This window comes from Periplaneta americana, chromosome 3 (genome assembly GCF_040183065.1).
Source record: "Periplaneta americana isolate PAMFEO1 chromosome 3, P.americana_PAMFEO1_priV1, whole genome shotgun sequence".
NCBI classification, from domain to species: domain Eukaryota; kingdom Metazoa; phylum Arthropoda; class Insecta; order Blattodea; family Blattidae; genus Periplaneta; species Periplaneta americana.
Window position 1 is genome coordinate 119,555,824 of NC_091119.1, and position 14,609 is coordinate 119,570,432.

The window sequence follows — 14,609 nt, forward strand, 5'->3', positions numbered from 1 at the left end:
ACGTCTCGACACCCCCAAAGATCTTTTTCTCTACAGCCTCCCAACTAACAGTCTATATGTATTTCTGTAGCCCATACGTGCTACATATCCTGCCCATCTCAAACGTCTGGATTTGATATTCATAATTATGTCAGATAAAGAATACAATGCGTTGTGTAACTTCATCCCTCTTAGGCCCAAATATTTTCCTAAGAACCTTATTCTCAAACACCCTTAATCTCTTTCTCTCTCAAAGTTTCACAACTATACAGAACAACCAGTAATATAACTGTTTTATAAATTCTAACGTTCAGATTTTTTGACAGACTAGATGACAAAAACTTCTCAACCGAATAAGAACAGGCATTTCCCATATTTATTCTGCATTTAACCCAAATCTGCCTAGCAGTACCGTATGGTACCACAGGTACATATAGTAGTTTCCAGTCGCTGTGTTGGCAACAATGATTATTTTCACAAATTCTCATTGTTTAATTTACTCACTGATATTCCAGTCCTTGTTAGGAAAACAATATTTTGAAGTTATTTGGCTTGGTATGCTTAGTGGCGTTCGGTAATTATACACATTTTCTTGAATCACTCAATTTTGGTATCTGTTTGAAGTAAATATTTGAATACATTCAATTAGGATTATAATTTTGAATAAATTCTGATTTCACCTATTGGAAAAGGCTTATAGTAAAGTATTCAATTCATGTTTTCACTATAAATATACGAACTGCCAAATATATATGACGTAGAGTTAGTCTGGTACCGTATGGTACCACTAGGCAGATGCCGTAGCATTTTGTAAGGAATCGATTTTTTCTCTTTATAGCATTCATATTGATAATTTATTATGGTTCCTGGGACATAACACTTACTGTAAGAATCATAGAAGATGACAGTATTATAATCTAAGTACTATCTATATTGATCCACCAGACATCACAGTGAATTCTGATGACGATTATAGAGAGGAAGATACAGGAGGTTTACTTGATAATCTCTTAGGAAATCAATTTTATTACGGTGAAATGCATATGATTTATCTGTGATGAAGATAGTGATGTGACAAATATAGAAAGTTAGAAGAAATAAGAAAACATAAAGAAAACTTTTACTTTGAAGAATCAAAAGAGGTTTGTGTCTAAGAATGAAGATGAGATGAGGACAAGTAGTTCAATTTCATGCTCACAAAATACAGAAGGAAAGCGTAACCAAGAAGGAAACAATCAAACTCACACAAAAACCAACTTTGTAGATACATGATGAACATCCCCCTTCTAACAGTAGCATTTTTCCTGTAGTTGACTACATATTTTATAGAGGAAAATAGCCTACAGAATTATTTGAAGTATTCTTTGACTGTAATGTTATTGATTTTATTTTGTAAGAGAAACCCAGCGTTATGCTTTATTTCTATATTTACAAGGTTTACAAATAGGCCTAACAGCTGAAGAAATGAAGTTCTTAATCGGAATTCTTCTCTTCAATGGCTACAGTTTTGTACCTAGCAGAAGATACTACTAGGAAAATAAACTGGACACGCAATGAATTAGCTTAAAATAGCATGTGGTGTGATCGATTTGAAAAAGTCGTGCGATTTGTCCATTGTGCCGATAATGCCAAATTTTAGATTGGCAAGACAAAATGTGTAAGCTCCGACTTCTGGTAAATCTGATGAAAGAGAGATTTATGAAAAATTACATTCTGGCATAATGTATGAATTTTGATGAATGTATGATTCCCTGTAGACGTCATCCTGCAAACATTTCATCAGGGGAAAGGTTCGGCTTCAATTATGGTGCCTAAACATTGCTTATGGGCATATCTGATATCTTTTGAAATATGCCAATGGAAGAGGGTAAGTGCAAATGATCACTTTGAATTTGATTATAGTAAATGTGCAGCACCTCTCGTTGAAATGCTCGACAACTTACCACGATATGAAGAGCCTACCCTTCCGAATGTACGTACTTTGATAACCTGCGAGGACTGACTGACTGGCTGGCTGGCTGTCCTCGTATACTCACACAATGCATTATGAGTGAAGTGGGACTCTGTGTAAAATGTTCTGAAAAATGATATATAAAATCTTAGGAAGTGCAACTAAACGAAGGAGCATTGAGGTGTGAACCCTTGCTATTTGTAAAAGCTAGCTCCCTTGCCTTGTTATTATCATACAAGAAACAAAATAATAAAAGATAGTGAATGATATAGTGAAGTTTTTCTGTCATTCAAATAAATAACGACTTAAAATGATGAAATCTGAAGAAAAGAAATCTTGCACCTGAATCTGCCTAGCGGTACCGTATGGTACCATCCCCTTATCTTTGAAAGTAGATGATTTTAAACAAAACCGAGTTTAATTCCATAATAAGGACGTTGGTTTGAACAACTGTTGAAGAAATTACAAAAATCGCCACATGTCAGAAAACCAAGCAGATTAGGGTTAATTTCCTCCCAAGTGTCATTTATATTGGTCACTATTGCTCCAAGGTATTTGAATTTTTCCATTTCTTCGAAGAATAAATCTCCAATTTTTATATTTTTATTTCGTACAGTATTCTGTACATAATCATATACTTTGTCTTTTCGGAATTTACTTCAAACTTATCACTTTACTTGCTTCAAGTAAAATTTCCCTATTCATTTGTGGATTTTATTCCTAACATATTCATGTCATCCCCATAGACAAGAAGCTGATGTAACCCTCTCTGTTATCCTGAACTTTCTTAATGGCATATTCTACAGTGAAGTTAAGAAGTAAAGATGATAGTGCATCTCCTTGCCTTAGCCTGAAGTGAATTGGAAAAGCATCAGACATAAACTGGCCTATATGAACTCTGCTGTACTTTTCACTGAAACACCTCTTAATTAATCAAAATAGTTTCTTGGGAATATCAAGTTCAATAAGAACATTATGTAGAACTTCTCTCTTAACCGAGTCATATGCCTTTTTGAAATCTATGAATAACTGATGTACTATACCCTTATACTCCTTTTTTTTTTTTTCCAAATCTGTCTAATACAAAAAATGTGATCAATAGTTGATATTACGCTTAAAACAGCACTAATAATCCCCAATAATTTCATCTACATATGGAGTTAATCTTCTCAAAAGAATATTAGACAAAATTTTGTATGTCAACAAAAGTGATATTCTTCGAAAGTTGCTACAGTTAGGCTTGTCCCCCTTCTTAAAAATAGGTACCATTATAGACACCTTCCATTGTTCTGGTACAATGTCCTTTTCCCAAATAGCAAGTACAAGCTTATAAATTTCGCTAGATAATGTGCTTCCACCCTCTTGTATTAATTCTGCTGGAATTTGATCGATAGCTGGAGACTTGTACTTTTTCAGCTTTTCTATCACAATTTGACTCCAGAAAGTGTGGTTTCGGGTATAAATGGCTCAGCATTTTATATTTGAATTTCGTCTTGATAATTTCTATTTGGTCTATGTACATTTAGTAGTTGTCCAAAATAGTTTTTCCATCTGTTTAGGATTGAATGAAAGTCTGCAGGCAAGTCACCATTCTCATCCTTGATCACGTTTACCCTTGCCTGGTATGTCCTTAAATTCTTTTATGCCCTTATATAAATCTCGAATGTTTTTATCCTTACTATTTGTTTCTACCTCATTCAGTTTTTCCTTCAAGTAACCTCTTTTTTATTCCTAAGTGTATGATAATATTAAAATGGATTTGAGGGAGGTGGGATATGATGGTAGAGATTGGATTAATCTTGCTCAGGATAGGGACCAATGGCGGGCTTATGTGACGGTGGCAATGAACCTCCAGGTTCCTTAAAAGCCAGTAAGTAAGAAAGTGTATGACTTGCTTCCCGTCTTTCATTGAAATAATTATCTCTATTCGCCTCAATTGGATCCTGTAAGAATTTCAATTTTGCCTGATTCCTTCTTTGTACTACCATGAAACAATTTTCATCAAACCCAGTTTCCTTTTCTTAGTTTCTTAATAACCTATGCTCTGCTCGGCTGAAATTTTTATATTATCTCGGATATTTTCCCACACACTATTAACATCTAACTCTTCCTCAACTTCATCGGAAGTTGCTAAAGCTGCAAACCTATTTCAAATTTCGACCTGATAATGTTGCTTAGTTTCCTCGTCCTTCAATTTTAGAATATCGAATCTACTAATATTAACTTGTTGCTCTACTCGCTTGGCTACTGATAGTCTTTCTCTTAATTCTCCAATTACCAAATAATGGTTAGAATTATTGTCTGCCCCCCCTGAAGGTTCGAATGTCTACTATACTATAGGTATCCTACAAGCAAACCTCGGCTCAGACTCCTTGCGCCACGCATGCTATACCCTCTTACCCCCCTGCAGTAGGCGGGTTCTTTAATAAGCGGCTACTGGTATAGCTATAACAGCTATGGTTGCGGATATGTGCACTCAAAGAGCAGCTGTAACAATAACCAATTAAGTGAATATAACATTACAAGTTGTCATCATCTCTAAGTCATAATCGGTATCTATCTTCACTGGAACTGTCCTCATATTTAAATTAAATTAATATTAATATAAAACACTATGTGACTCCCTGACTCTGTAGCAATAACACGTTTTCAGAAGATAAATACGTGCGCATGCGCATAGTGTCAGTGGTGTGATTGGAGACGGGGAGCATGCTCGAAAAGGGAGTATATGTCATCTGCGCGAGATAGTCACACCCGCTGGTTTCTGCGCACTGAGTTTTGTTTGTTGGATACCTATAGTTTGTCTTTGTTTATCAATATGTGACTTTTTTTTTTTTTTTTTTTTTTTTTTTTTTTTTTTTTTTTTTTTGACAATTAAATTTTTTGATGTGGCAAAATTGACTACTCTAACTCCATTGTCATTACTAGTTACGTGTAGGCTTTCTTTTCCAATAGTTGGTTTAAAAATATCCTCCCATCCAACTTTAGCATTGAAATCCCCCAATAAAATTTTCATGTGATACCTAGATAACTGATCAAAAGTGTGTTCCAATTCCTCATAGAAGCTATCCTTTATATGGTCGTCTTTCTCTTCTGTAGGGGCGTGAGCATTTATAACTACAATATCACACCATCTACCCTTAAGTATTAAATAGGATATGGTGTATGGATAAGCTTCAGGGCTTCTACCGCATTGTCTTGGTGTTATTGGCTGACGTTTCGACCGCTGTGTTGTGGCCGTCTACTATATATATATATATATATATATATATAAGAGCTGGCAGACTATTTCCTTATCCAACAACTGCTCTGAAGATGGCCACAACACAGCGGTCGAAATGTCAGCCAATAACACCAAGACAACGCGGTAGAAGCCCTGAAGCTTATCCACACACCATGTTCACCAGCTGCGGAAGCCTACGCGAACATTAAATATGATAACATGTCACTGATAAATTCGACTTTTTTACTTTTGATTTTATTCTTTTATGAACAAAGAATTCTGTTCCTAATTGGTGATTATTGTTTCCTTCCCCATAATACAACAAGTAATCTCCTATTTGTGATATGCCATTCCCATTTAACCTAACCTCTTGTACTCCCAGAAAGTCAATTCTGTATCTAGCTAGTTCTTTGGTACTAATGTTACCCCTCCTGTTCTATAAACACTAGTTACATTCCAAGAATCGGTACCAAATCTCATAACCTTATTTCTTTGCTGTGGTCATGTCAGAAAACCAGTCCCATTCCGAGGCTTATTGTGGTGTCATAACAAGCTGTTTGTTTTTACGGTGATAGGTTGTTAGCTTTTCGCCCAACCCCCCAGCTGAAGAACCACCCCACGACTGCTTATTCAATATATTCGCAGCTACCTTCCATATCTGGAGGCCGTCTCCTCTGTCCGCAACCTGAGGACATGCCATGCTGATAGGGACCCAACAATATATTACATTAGAGAAAAGTATTTTTATTGCCTTTGCAGGATCTTTATTGCTTGAGATATGGGAACCTGAGGATTGAAAACAGATATAAGATAGGATCATGGAAAGAACATACCCGAAATTAAAAATATGACAATCTGAAAACAGAGATATGTAAAACAATGAGATATGATTTACATGTTAAACAATTTAATATACCATGTTACAAGTTGGATGTGCAGTGAATCTATTACTAGAATGGCGAACTTTCAATTTTGTGTTAAGTGGAGAATTGTGCATAATCTGTATGTGATACGCAAAAAGGAATATTATTTTCTAAATCAGAACATTCGATTTGACCTTTATGACAAAGTGTTGCATGCTGCAAAATCGTTGCAGGTCTGTGTAATAGAGAGTTCCAAATGAACTTAAATAATCATCATTACCCCAATATAAAAATAATGCAATTTTTGTATGTCTATAAGTTGAATTGTAACAAATAAAAGCTGCTGAAATTAATCCTCCTCAGTTTCACATACTTTTTCAAGTAATACTGAATTGACTGTCAACCTTAACTGGTCAGAAAGATGTCTGTCCATTATACTGGTCCTACATTTTGATTTCACAGTTTTCATTTGTGAGAAGAACTGCTCACACACACACACACACACACACACACACACACACATATATATATATTTGTACTTCCAAACATGACTACCACAAAACTATCGAAAGGTTATATTATATAGCATTTTGTATTGTCAGTCCTGCAGAAAAACTGTTCTTCCCACTCTAAATTAAATAATTTTTTTTTTTATATAGAGGTTAAAGGCTTTGACAGAGACATATTTCTGATATGCTTGACTGCTGTCACTGCATTCATGTTCTAATTATAGTGAGCAAGGGATGATACAGGGGCGTATTTTGCGGGCTACCGGTGGTAGCCCAAGGAAATTACAAACGAAAAAGTTTATAATATAACATAATGTAATAATTTTGTATTATTAGTTTTACCATAGTAATTAAAATTAAAGTAATTGTTAGATATATTTTGTGTAATAATAGGGTCAGCGGTAGCCCAAACCCTTTAACCAGTATATGCCACTGGGATGATGCATACTCGAGCTTTATGGGGAAGCAGAATGGTTGAAGGGGAGTTACAGTGCAGCTTGCATAGTGACTACAGAGTGAGTCTCGAATCACATGATGGACACCAATGGCATAGAGGATAGATAGGTGTATTACTATACTCATTTGCACTGATGTGATATGAAGTAGCAATTTTTTCTTTCGTGAAGGTGAAAATTATAATGGCCACAAATCGCCCTGACACATTGGATCCTGCACTTCTTCGTCCAGGAAGACTGGATCGCAAGATTGAAATTCCACTGCCCAATGAGCAGGCTCGTTTAGAAATTCTGAAGATTCACGCAGGTCCTATTGCCAAGCATGGTGAAATTGGTAAGTATATTATTTTATAGGTTCATGTAATTTGAAATGACATGGCTAAGTTCATGCACGAAACCAAATACAGGTGATGGAGTGAGATACAATAGATAGTTTATTATGAATTATGTTACTGATATACAAAAGGATTTCGGAATTAAACATGTGTCATGGTGATGGAGTGAGATACAATAGAGATAGTTTATTATGAATTATGTTACTGATATACAAAAGGATTTCGGAATTAAACATGTGTCATGGTGATGGAGTGAGATACAATAGAGATGATTTATTATGAATTATGTTACTGATATACAAAAGGATTTCGGAATTAAACATGTGTCATTCGGTATTGTTTCATACTACATTATATCCATAAAATTTTAAGAAAATGTTTGATGTTTATTTAATGCCAGTGACAATACATAACATGACATGACCAAATTACACTAGATTTAATAAAAACGATCTGACAAGAATTCAGTAAATTCTGATAGTGCCAACTGTTTAAAGTTACTTATACTGCCATTACATTTAAGTTTGAAGGAGATTAAAGTGTAGATGAGAATTGGATGCATGGTAACATTGAAACAGTTTAAAACGTTAGAGAAAAGATATAATATGTAATCTAACTGAAGAAAGTAGAAAGTTTGAAGAACTTAAGTACTGTAGTTTCCCCTAACTATGGTCCACATTTGTCACACTTTTCTTTGTATATTCAATACTATTCATCAGATTAAGTGAAATTTTGGCTTCGGACTCTTGTAAGTGTATATTAAATAAATATTGACATATGTGTTTGAAATTATATAAACACAAGTGTTGAAAAAATAATAAGCATAGGTACATAGTTGTATTCTGAGTTGCCCAACTATGGTCCACTCATATATTCATGCTTGAAAGCATGAATGGACTATAGCTGGAGCTGTAATTATTCGTAAATCAATACATTGAGTTTCTAATTTAAGGGTAGAAACATAATCTAGCACAGAAATATTAAAAATAAATAAAAAGTACATGGATTCTTTTTATTAGTACACATAAACAAGTGAAATCTGAAAGTCATTTTTCTGCAATAATGAACAACTACACACACACTGGCAAAAATACTGGGCCACCTGAAGTTTCTCAATTTTTTATGTGGTGAGAGAATCAGAAAACCCATTATGAAATGAAGAAAACATTGCTTCCCAGAAAAAAAAAAACTATTTTTTATTATCATTTGCGCTATTATTTTCAACACCAAACAATGGATATAATTAAAAGGTGTAAAAACTTACAAATTGTTTCAATTTTCTTCCAAATGTTCAACTGATTTTGTGGCCACCCAGATGTTACTAATAGCGGATATTGCCTTCCCGTGACTGTATGATTGTTACCATTCGCCAATTCAACCTTTTGATCAGATTCTGGATGTCAGTCTGGTTGGTACTATTCCATTCTTTACTTAGAACATTTCAGAGCTGCTGTAAGTTGCTGTGAGGAGTTAGTCGACTTCTAACTCGCTTCCCTAGCATGCTCCACACATGTTCAATAGGGTTTATATCAGGACTTCTTGCTGGCCATACCATCCTATTCAATCCAACGTCGTGAAGGAACTCATCCACGTTTCTTGTAGCATGAGGGGAGCATTGTCATTCATTAACAGGAACTTTTCACCAATAAGTGGGGCATATGGTACCACATGTTAAGTTAGACCTTCTTCAATGTATCTTGGAGCAGTCAAAGCACCTCCATTAATGAAAACAAGTTCTGTGTGAGCTTCATACGAAATGCCATCCCATACCATTACTAATCCACCTTGGAAACTCACACGTGAACTGAAGATACATGGAGAAAAACGTTCTCCATCTCTTCTCCACACTCTTTCACGTCCATCTGTAAACTAAATCTCGATTCATCTGTGAAGCACACTCGTCACCACTGCTCCAGGTTCCAATTAGCATGTGTGAGCAAAACGTAATCGTTGAAGACAATGTTGCTGGAGCAATTCTGGGTCTTTAGCTGGTCTTCTGGAATTCAACCCACATTCATCCAGACATCTGCTTACAATTCTCTCACTCACTTTAACTTGTCTTATTTTCTGGAAGGCTCTTCTGGTCCCAAGAACTGCAGCCACATAACGCTGACTATTCCCATCTTCTATCAATGCAACCATTTTGCTGAATCGGTAGGACTTAGTGACATTTTTATACAATGAAGTACTCCACTACTGCCTCAAGAGAGCTTACCAGTCTGTAGACTTCTTCAGCATAGCTTGAAATTAGTCCGAGAAGTTTAGACACAATATTGCAAGAAGAACGAATCTCCTTTTCAGATCATTGTTGGCTATTACGTATTCAGTGTTACATTGTTACGTATCACATAATAAATGAATAACTAAATGAACCTCAGCACACCTACAATTATTTAAAAAATCCTATAATTTTCAAAAATTTTAAATAAAATGTAGTTGGCCCGGTTTTATGCCGGGTGAGCGTATATTAAAGAATAAAAGTACGGAATCAGAATAAATTAACACATTCTTAGCAAAATATTAATGCAAATAAATTCACTGATAATGTTTATTTACCATACTGAGAACTATATTCAGTAGGCTTATTTCTATCCTTTGGATCTCCACTTCTCTTGTAATTCTGAAATTGAAAAATAATGATGACTATAATGTTAAATGGTGTTTTAGAATATACTGAGATACTGTATTTGCAGAAGTAAATAATCAAATTGTTCACATTTTCATTAAAACAAATATTTCAAAATGAAATACAACTATGGTCCACGAAAAATTGTGGTACATAGTTGAGGACTGACTTCTAGCCTTGAGGTTAAACATTTTTCACGCAGAGTCCTTAACCTCTGCCAGTCTAATTATTACGTGAAAGTAAACACCATATAGCCAGGTTTAATTGTACAAACAATCATATATCTATAATTTACCAGTTCTACAGAGGAGAGCTTAATAAAACAGACAAACACAAACTGAATGATTTCGTGTCTTCACACATTCAATAGAACGATGCACACTGACCTTGTTAAGCATCCATATCATTGCCACGTCTAATAGTAGATAGAAGCATCTATGGGGAACATAATTCCATCACAAATGGCAAAGACCGTACTGTTGGACTAAGTAGTACATAATGCGTTTTGGACCATAGTTGGGTAACTGGACCATAGTTATGGGAAATTACGGTACTTTTTAATCACTTTGAAATAAACTAGGCATAATACAGGCAGTACATTTGCAACTTTACAAGTGACAAGAATATATGATGATAGTTCATGTTTGTGCAAAATGGAAGACAGAAAGTATTTAGTTACCCTGTGCAACAGATTCAAACTGATACAGTTTAGAAAGTATTGAGTTACTCTGTGCAACATATTCAAACTGATACAGTTTAATTGCTTATATTACAGATTACGAGGCAGTTGTCAAACTCTCTGATGGCTTCAATGGTGCAGATTTACGAAACGTTTGTACAGAAGCAGGTTTGTTTGCAATTCGTGCTGAACGAGAATATGTGATACAGGAAGATTTCATGAAAGCAGTGCGCAAGGTGGCTGATAATAAGAAGCTCGAATCTAAATTGGATTATAAACCTGTGTAGTTGTTTGTAAAGATACCCTAAGTTATCCCTCACCCTCTCAGTTTGATGAGAATAAAATTTCATATTACTTCAATATTGTTGTTATTGAATTTTTTACATGGAGGTAATGTACACAATCTAATATGTACAGTTCCCTGTATGATTGTTCATATTTTGAAAAGATTCTGGAATGTATTCATATACCTTAAGTTGAAGTACAGTGAAACCTCATTTCTTAGTTTTTGTCAGGAAATCTGAAAAATGGTGATGGATTTGGGAAACCAGATAAGCAAAGATGTGTATAGATTTGCCTGTATATATATCTGCTAAATTATAACTAAGATGTTACGATTTCCACTGTCAAACCCAATTTGCATTACTTCTTAAAAAAAAAGTCTACTATAGTCTATTCAGTTTTTGTTTTTCACGAGAAATGAGGGGTATTTTGATCGGTGTTCATTATAGATGACTGTTGCTAGTAGCCAGTGTTGGGGTGTAGTCAATGTATATTGCAGGGTTTTTGTGGTTTATGGATGGACAGTATAGAAGAATGTGTTCCAGTTCTCCATCATGATTATTACACCATAGACGAGTAGGATTATCAGAAATGTGAAATCGGTGTAGGTACAGTTGTGTGGCAATGTGACCTGTTCTGGCTCTTGTTAAAAATGTTTGAACATGTCTGGGTAAGTTTTTGTACATTTCCAGGTCATTTGGTTTAATTTGAATGGACTGTAAAATTTTTACTTTGTCAGAAGAGAGCCATTTGTTGATCCATAGGTTTATAAAATGAGACCTTACTGAAGCAAAGGCACTGGATAGAGATATCACTTGAAGAGGTCTTGGTTGCAAATATGTCGCCCGTTTTGCAATATTATAGACTTTCTCGTTTCCAGGTATACCACAATTAATTTGTTTAATGGAATCTCTAATTAATTTGTTTAATGGACTCTACTTTTCGAGCTGAACAAATTTTCGATGTTTGTGATGTTCATAATAATATCTGGTATGACAGCCCATGAGTGGCCAAGGCTGACCACTGACTGCTAGTCTCACGTCCACATGCCTCAGCAGAGATGACAGATCATTCAGTAAGTATGAAGATAATGTGGTGGTCAACACGATGATCCTTTCAGCCATTATTACTAGCTTACAAAACCAGATTTTGCTACTCACTGCAGCTCCCCAAATTTATCATAGTGATGGATGGACTCTGGTCCCATACTCTGGCTGAAATTTCATGAGAATTTCTTTCCTCATAAGACTCGAACCAGCACTCATTCTGTACTGCTAGTCCATGGCATGTGACGTGTTTGACATTTATTTGATCTCTTTTGGTGATGTCATGAGCACACATTAACAACTTTGCAGATTCAAGTTATACGATATGCTGCAGTTCGTCTAAAGTCCGAACTTATTTCACAGGAAATGGCAAATGGGACAAAATTGAATTAAAATTAGTGAGGCTGACAATAAAACGAAACACTGCAGAGGATCAAATGGGTAATGTTGCAAAAGCAAGAAGTGAAATTATTTAAACTAACGTACAGGCAGATTTTCCCAGCGAAACCAGGCTCTTACAACCCTTCAAGTTTACTGTTTGCAGATAAGACGCGCATCTAAACATGCAGAGTACACAGTGCAACTATTACACTTCATTCCTAAAACTCAAGCACTGTTACTGGCATCAATGCATGTATAGTGTTGCAGTTTCTTAAAATGGATGAATCTGGAATTAAGTCTTTGAGACTAAAAATCCAAACCAACAGATACGGAAAACTGTAAATTGAGGAATCATTGCTGGAGGTCTTATTTCCACAGTTTAAACAGGACATGTTCAGTGATCACAGAAAATGAACAATGGATCCAGGAAAAAGTTACATCTAGGAATGATTGGGGTTCCCAACTGTCAGGATTTGGTGGATTGATCAGAAATTATATACTTCGTCGCATAGGGATTTTGTACTTCAATTGGACAGCAAGAATACAGGAATTAAAACAATTTTCGATTAGTAACACTTGACATGGATGTCTTTAAAACCTGTCCCATAAGGGTACCCTTTAGGAAAAGTTGGGCAAAAAAAAAAAAAGACTTGGCTAATACCTTAAAAAGTATAATTGATTATTATCGAAATGTGAAAACTGACTTTGATGACCGAAGGATACAAGCACCTTACAATAGCTACTTCAAAGATGGTGATATGGGTCTTGGACAATACATCTGAACAAGATCTAACCAGAAAATGCTAAATCATAAGTGGAGACATCTTAAATATGCATGCATTCATTCATTTTCAAATTATCAAATCTCCAGAATGAAAGAGAAAAAGACTAAAAATATGTGCACTCTTAGAATTGAAACTTATATTTTATTTCCAAATAAGGGTACCCTTTAGGAAAAGTTGGGCAAAAAAAAAAAAAAGACTTGGCTAATACCTTAAAAAGTATAATTGATTATTATCGAAATGTGAAAACTGACTTTGATGACCGAAGGATACAAGCACCTTACAATAGCTACTTCAAAGATGGTGATATGGGTCTTGGACAATACATCTGAACAAGATCTAACCAGAAAATGCTAAATCATAAGTGGAGACATCTTAAATATGCATGCATTCATTCATTTTCAAATTATCAAATCTCCAGAATGAAAGAGAAAAAGACTAAAAATATGTGCACTCTTAGAATTGAAACTTATATTTTATTTCCAAATGATACAATGTATTGCTAACAGTCTTTCCGAATTTTCAGCACTCAAGTTCGTGCGTTTATCTGTGAAAATGTTTTTGTAAATATAAAATGAATTTTCTATGTCATAAGAAGTGACAGGTGCAAATTTAAATGATGAACTTTTGAGATAGAGTGAGGCCAAATTTTATGTATTCAACATTTCCAACACAAAATAGTTTTTTTATTGAACACTTAAGTTCATAATCGGTATTTCCATTAATGACTATCCAGTTTACCTTCAGCTGACGTATTCACATCCACATGGGCAGATCCTAAAGACTTAGGAAAGTCTTCAATAATTTCAAGGAAATTGACGACTGGTAGGTAGACCCAGAGGGCCCAACTTAGTTATTGCAGTAGGCATTTTTGCAAAATTTGTCCACTGTGCAACAAGATCTTTTCTCAAACATTTAATTGGAGGCATTGCAACACTTTACACTTCACCATTCACCACAGAATACAAATATTAGCACTATTGTCGACAAATTACCAGTACTGAATATTGAAAGAACGCATAAGCAGCATTCTTTTAATAATAAAATTTTTCCTCAGGATGAGGCTTATATAAAACAAGAGTTAGGGGTTTGGAATTTCAATGTGACATTACAATGAAGGGATTAGCTGGTAAGATCCAGGAGTTCTCAGGTAGAAATCCTGCAAACCATTAGTCCTTTCTCTTGTATTTTTCAGAAATATTAAACTCTAAGAAGCAACATTAATTTATAAAATACAGTCTTATGCAATTTAACAGAAAATATGCACTAAAACTATAAAAATGGACGTAATATGCAAGATAAACTTCTAAATATGCTTTATGAAACCTAAAATCTTAAAAACCTGCATTATACATGAATTTATCCCTAAAAAAGGCCAAAGCATGCAAATATGCATGGAAAGAATATACTTACTGTGACTCACTAAGCCATGAAATGGCTATTTTCAAAGTTTAAGAAGTGTTGTAAGCTTATATAAAAGCATGCATTTGTTGGAAAT

General features: G+C 34.9%; 1 protein-coding gene across 2 annotated transcripts in view; it reads left to right on the plus strand.

Moving 5' to 3' along the window:
- The window catches only part of Rpt4 (Regulatory particle triple-A ATPase 4), a 58,683-nt gene extending 47,703 nt beyond the window's left edge, over positions 1–10,980 (plus strand). For both annotated transcript variants that reach the window (XM_069821436.1, XM_069821437.1), the window contains exons 8-9: positions 7,152–7,314; positions 10,717–10,980. In XM_069821436.1, coding sequence (XP_069677537.1) covers positions 7,152–7,314; positions 10,717–10,907 — 354 coding nt within the window. In that variant the 3' untranslated portion in view covers positions 10,908–10,980. The remainder of the gene's footprint in view (positions 1–7,151; positions 7,315–10,716) is intronic.
- Positions 10,981–14,609: the final 3,629 nt, after the last annotated feature.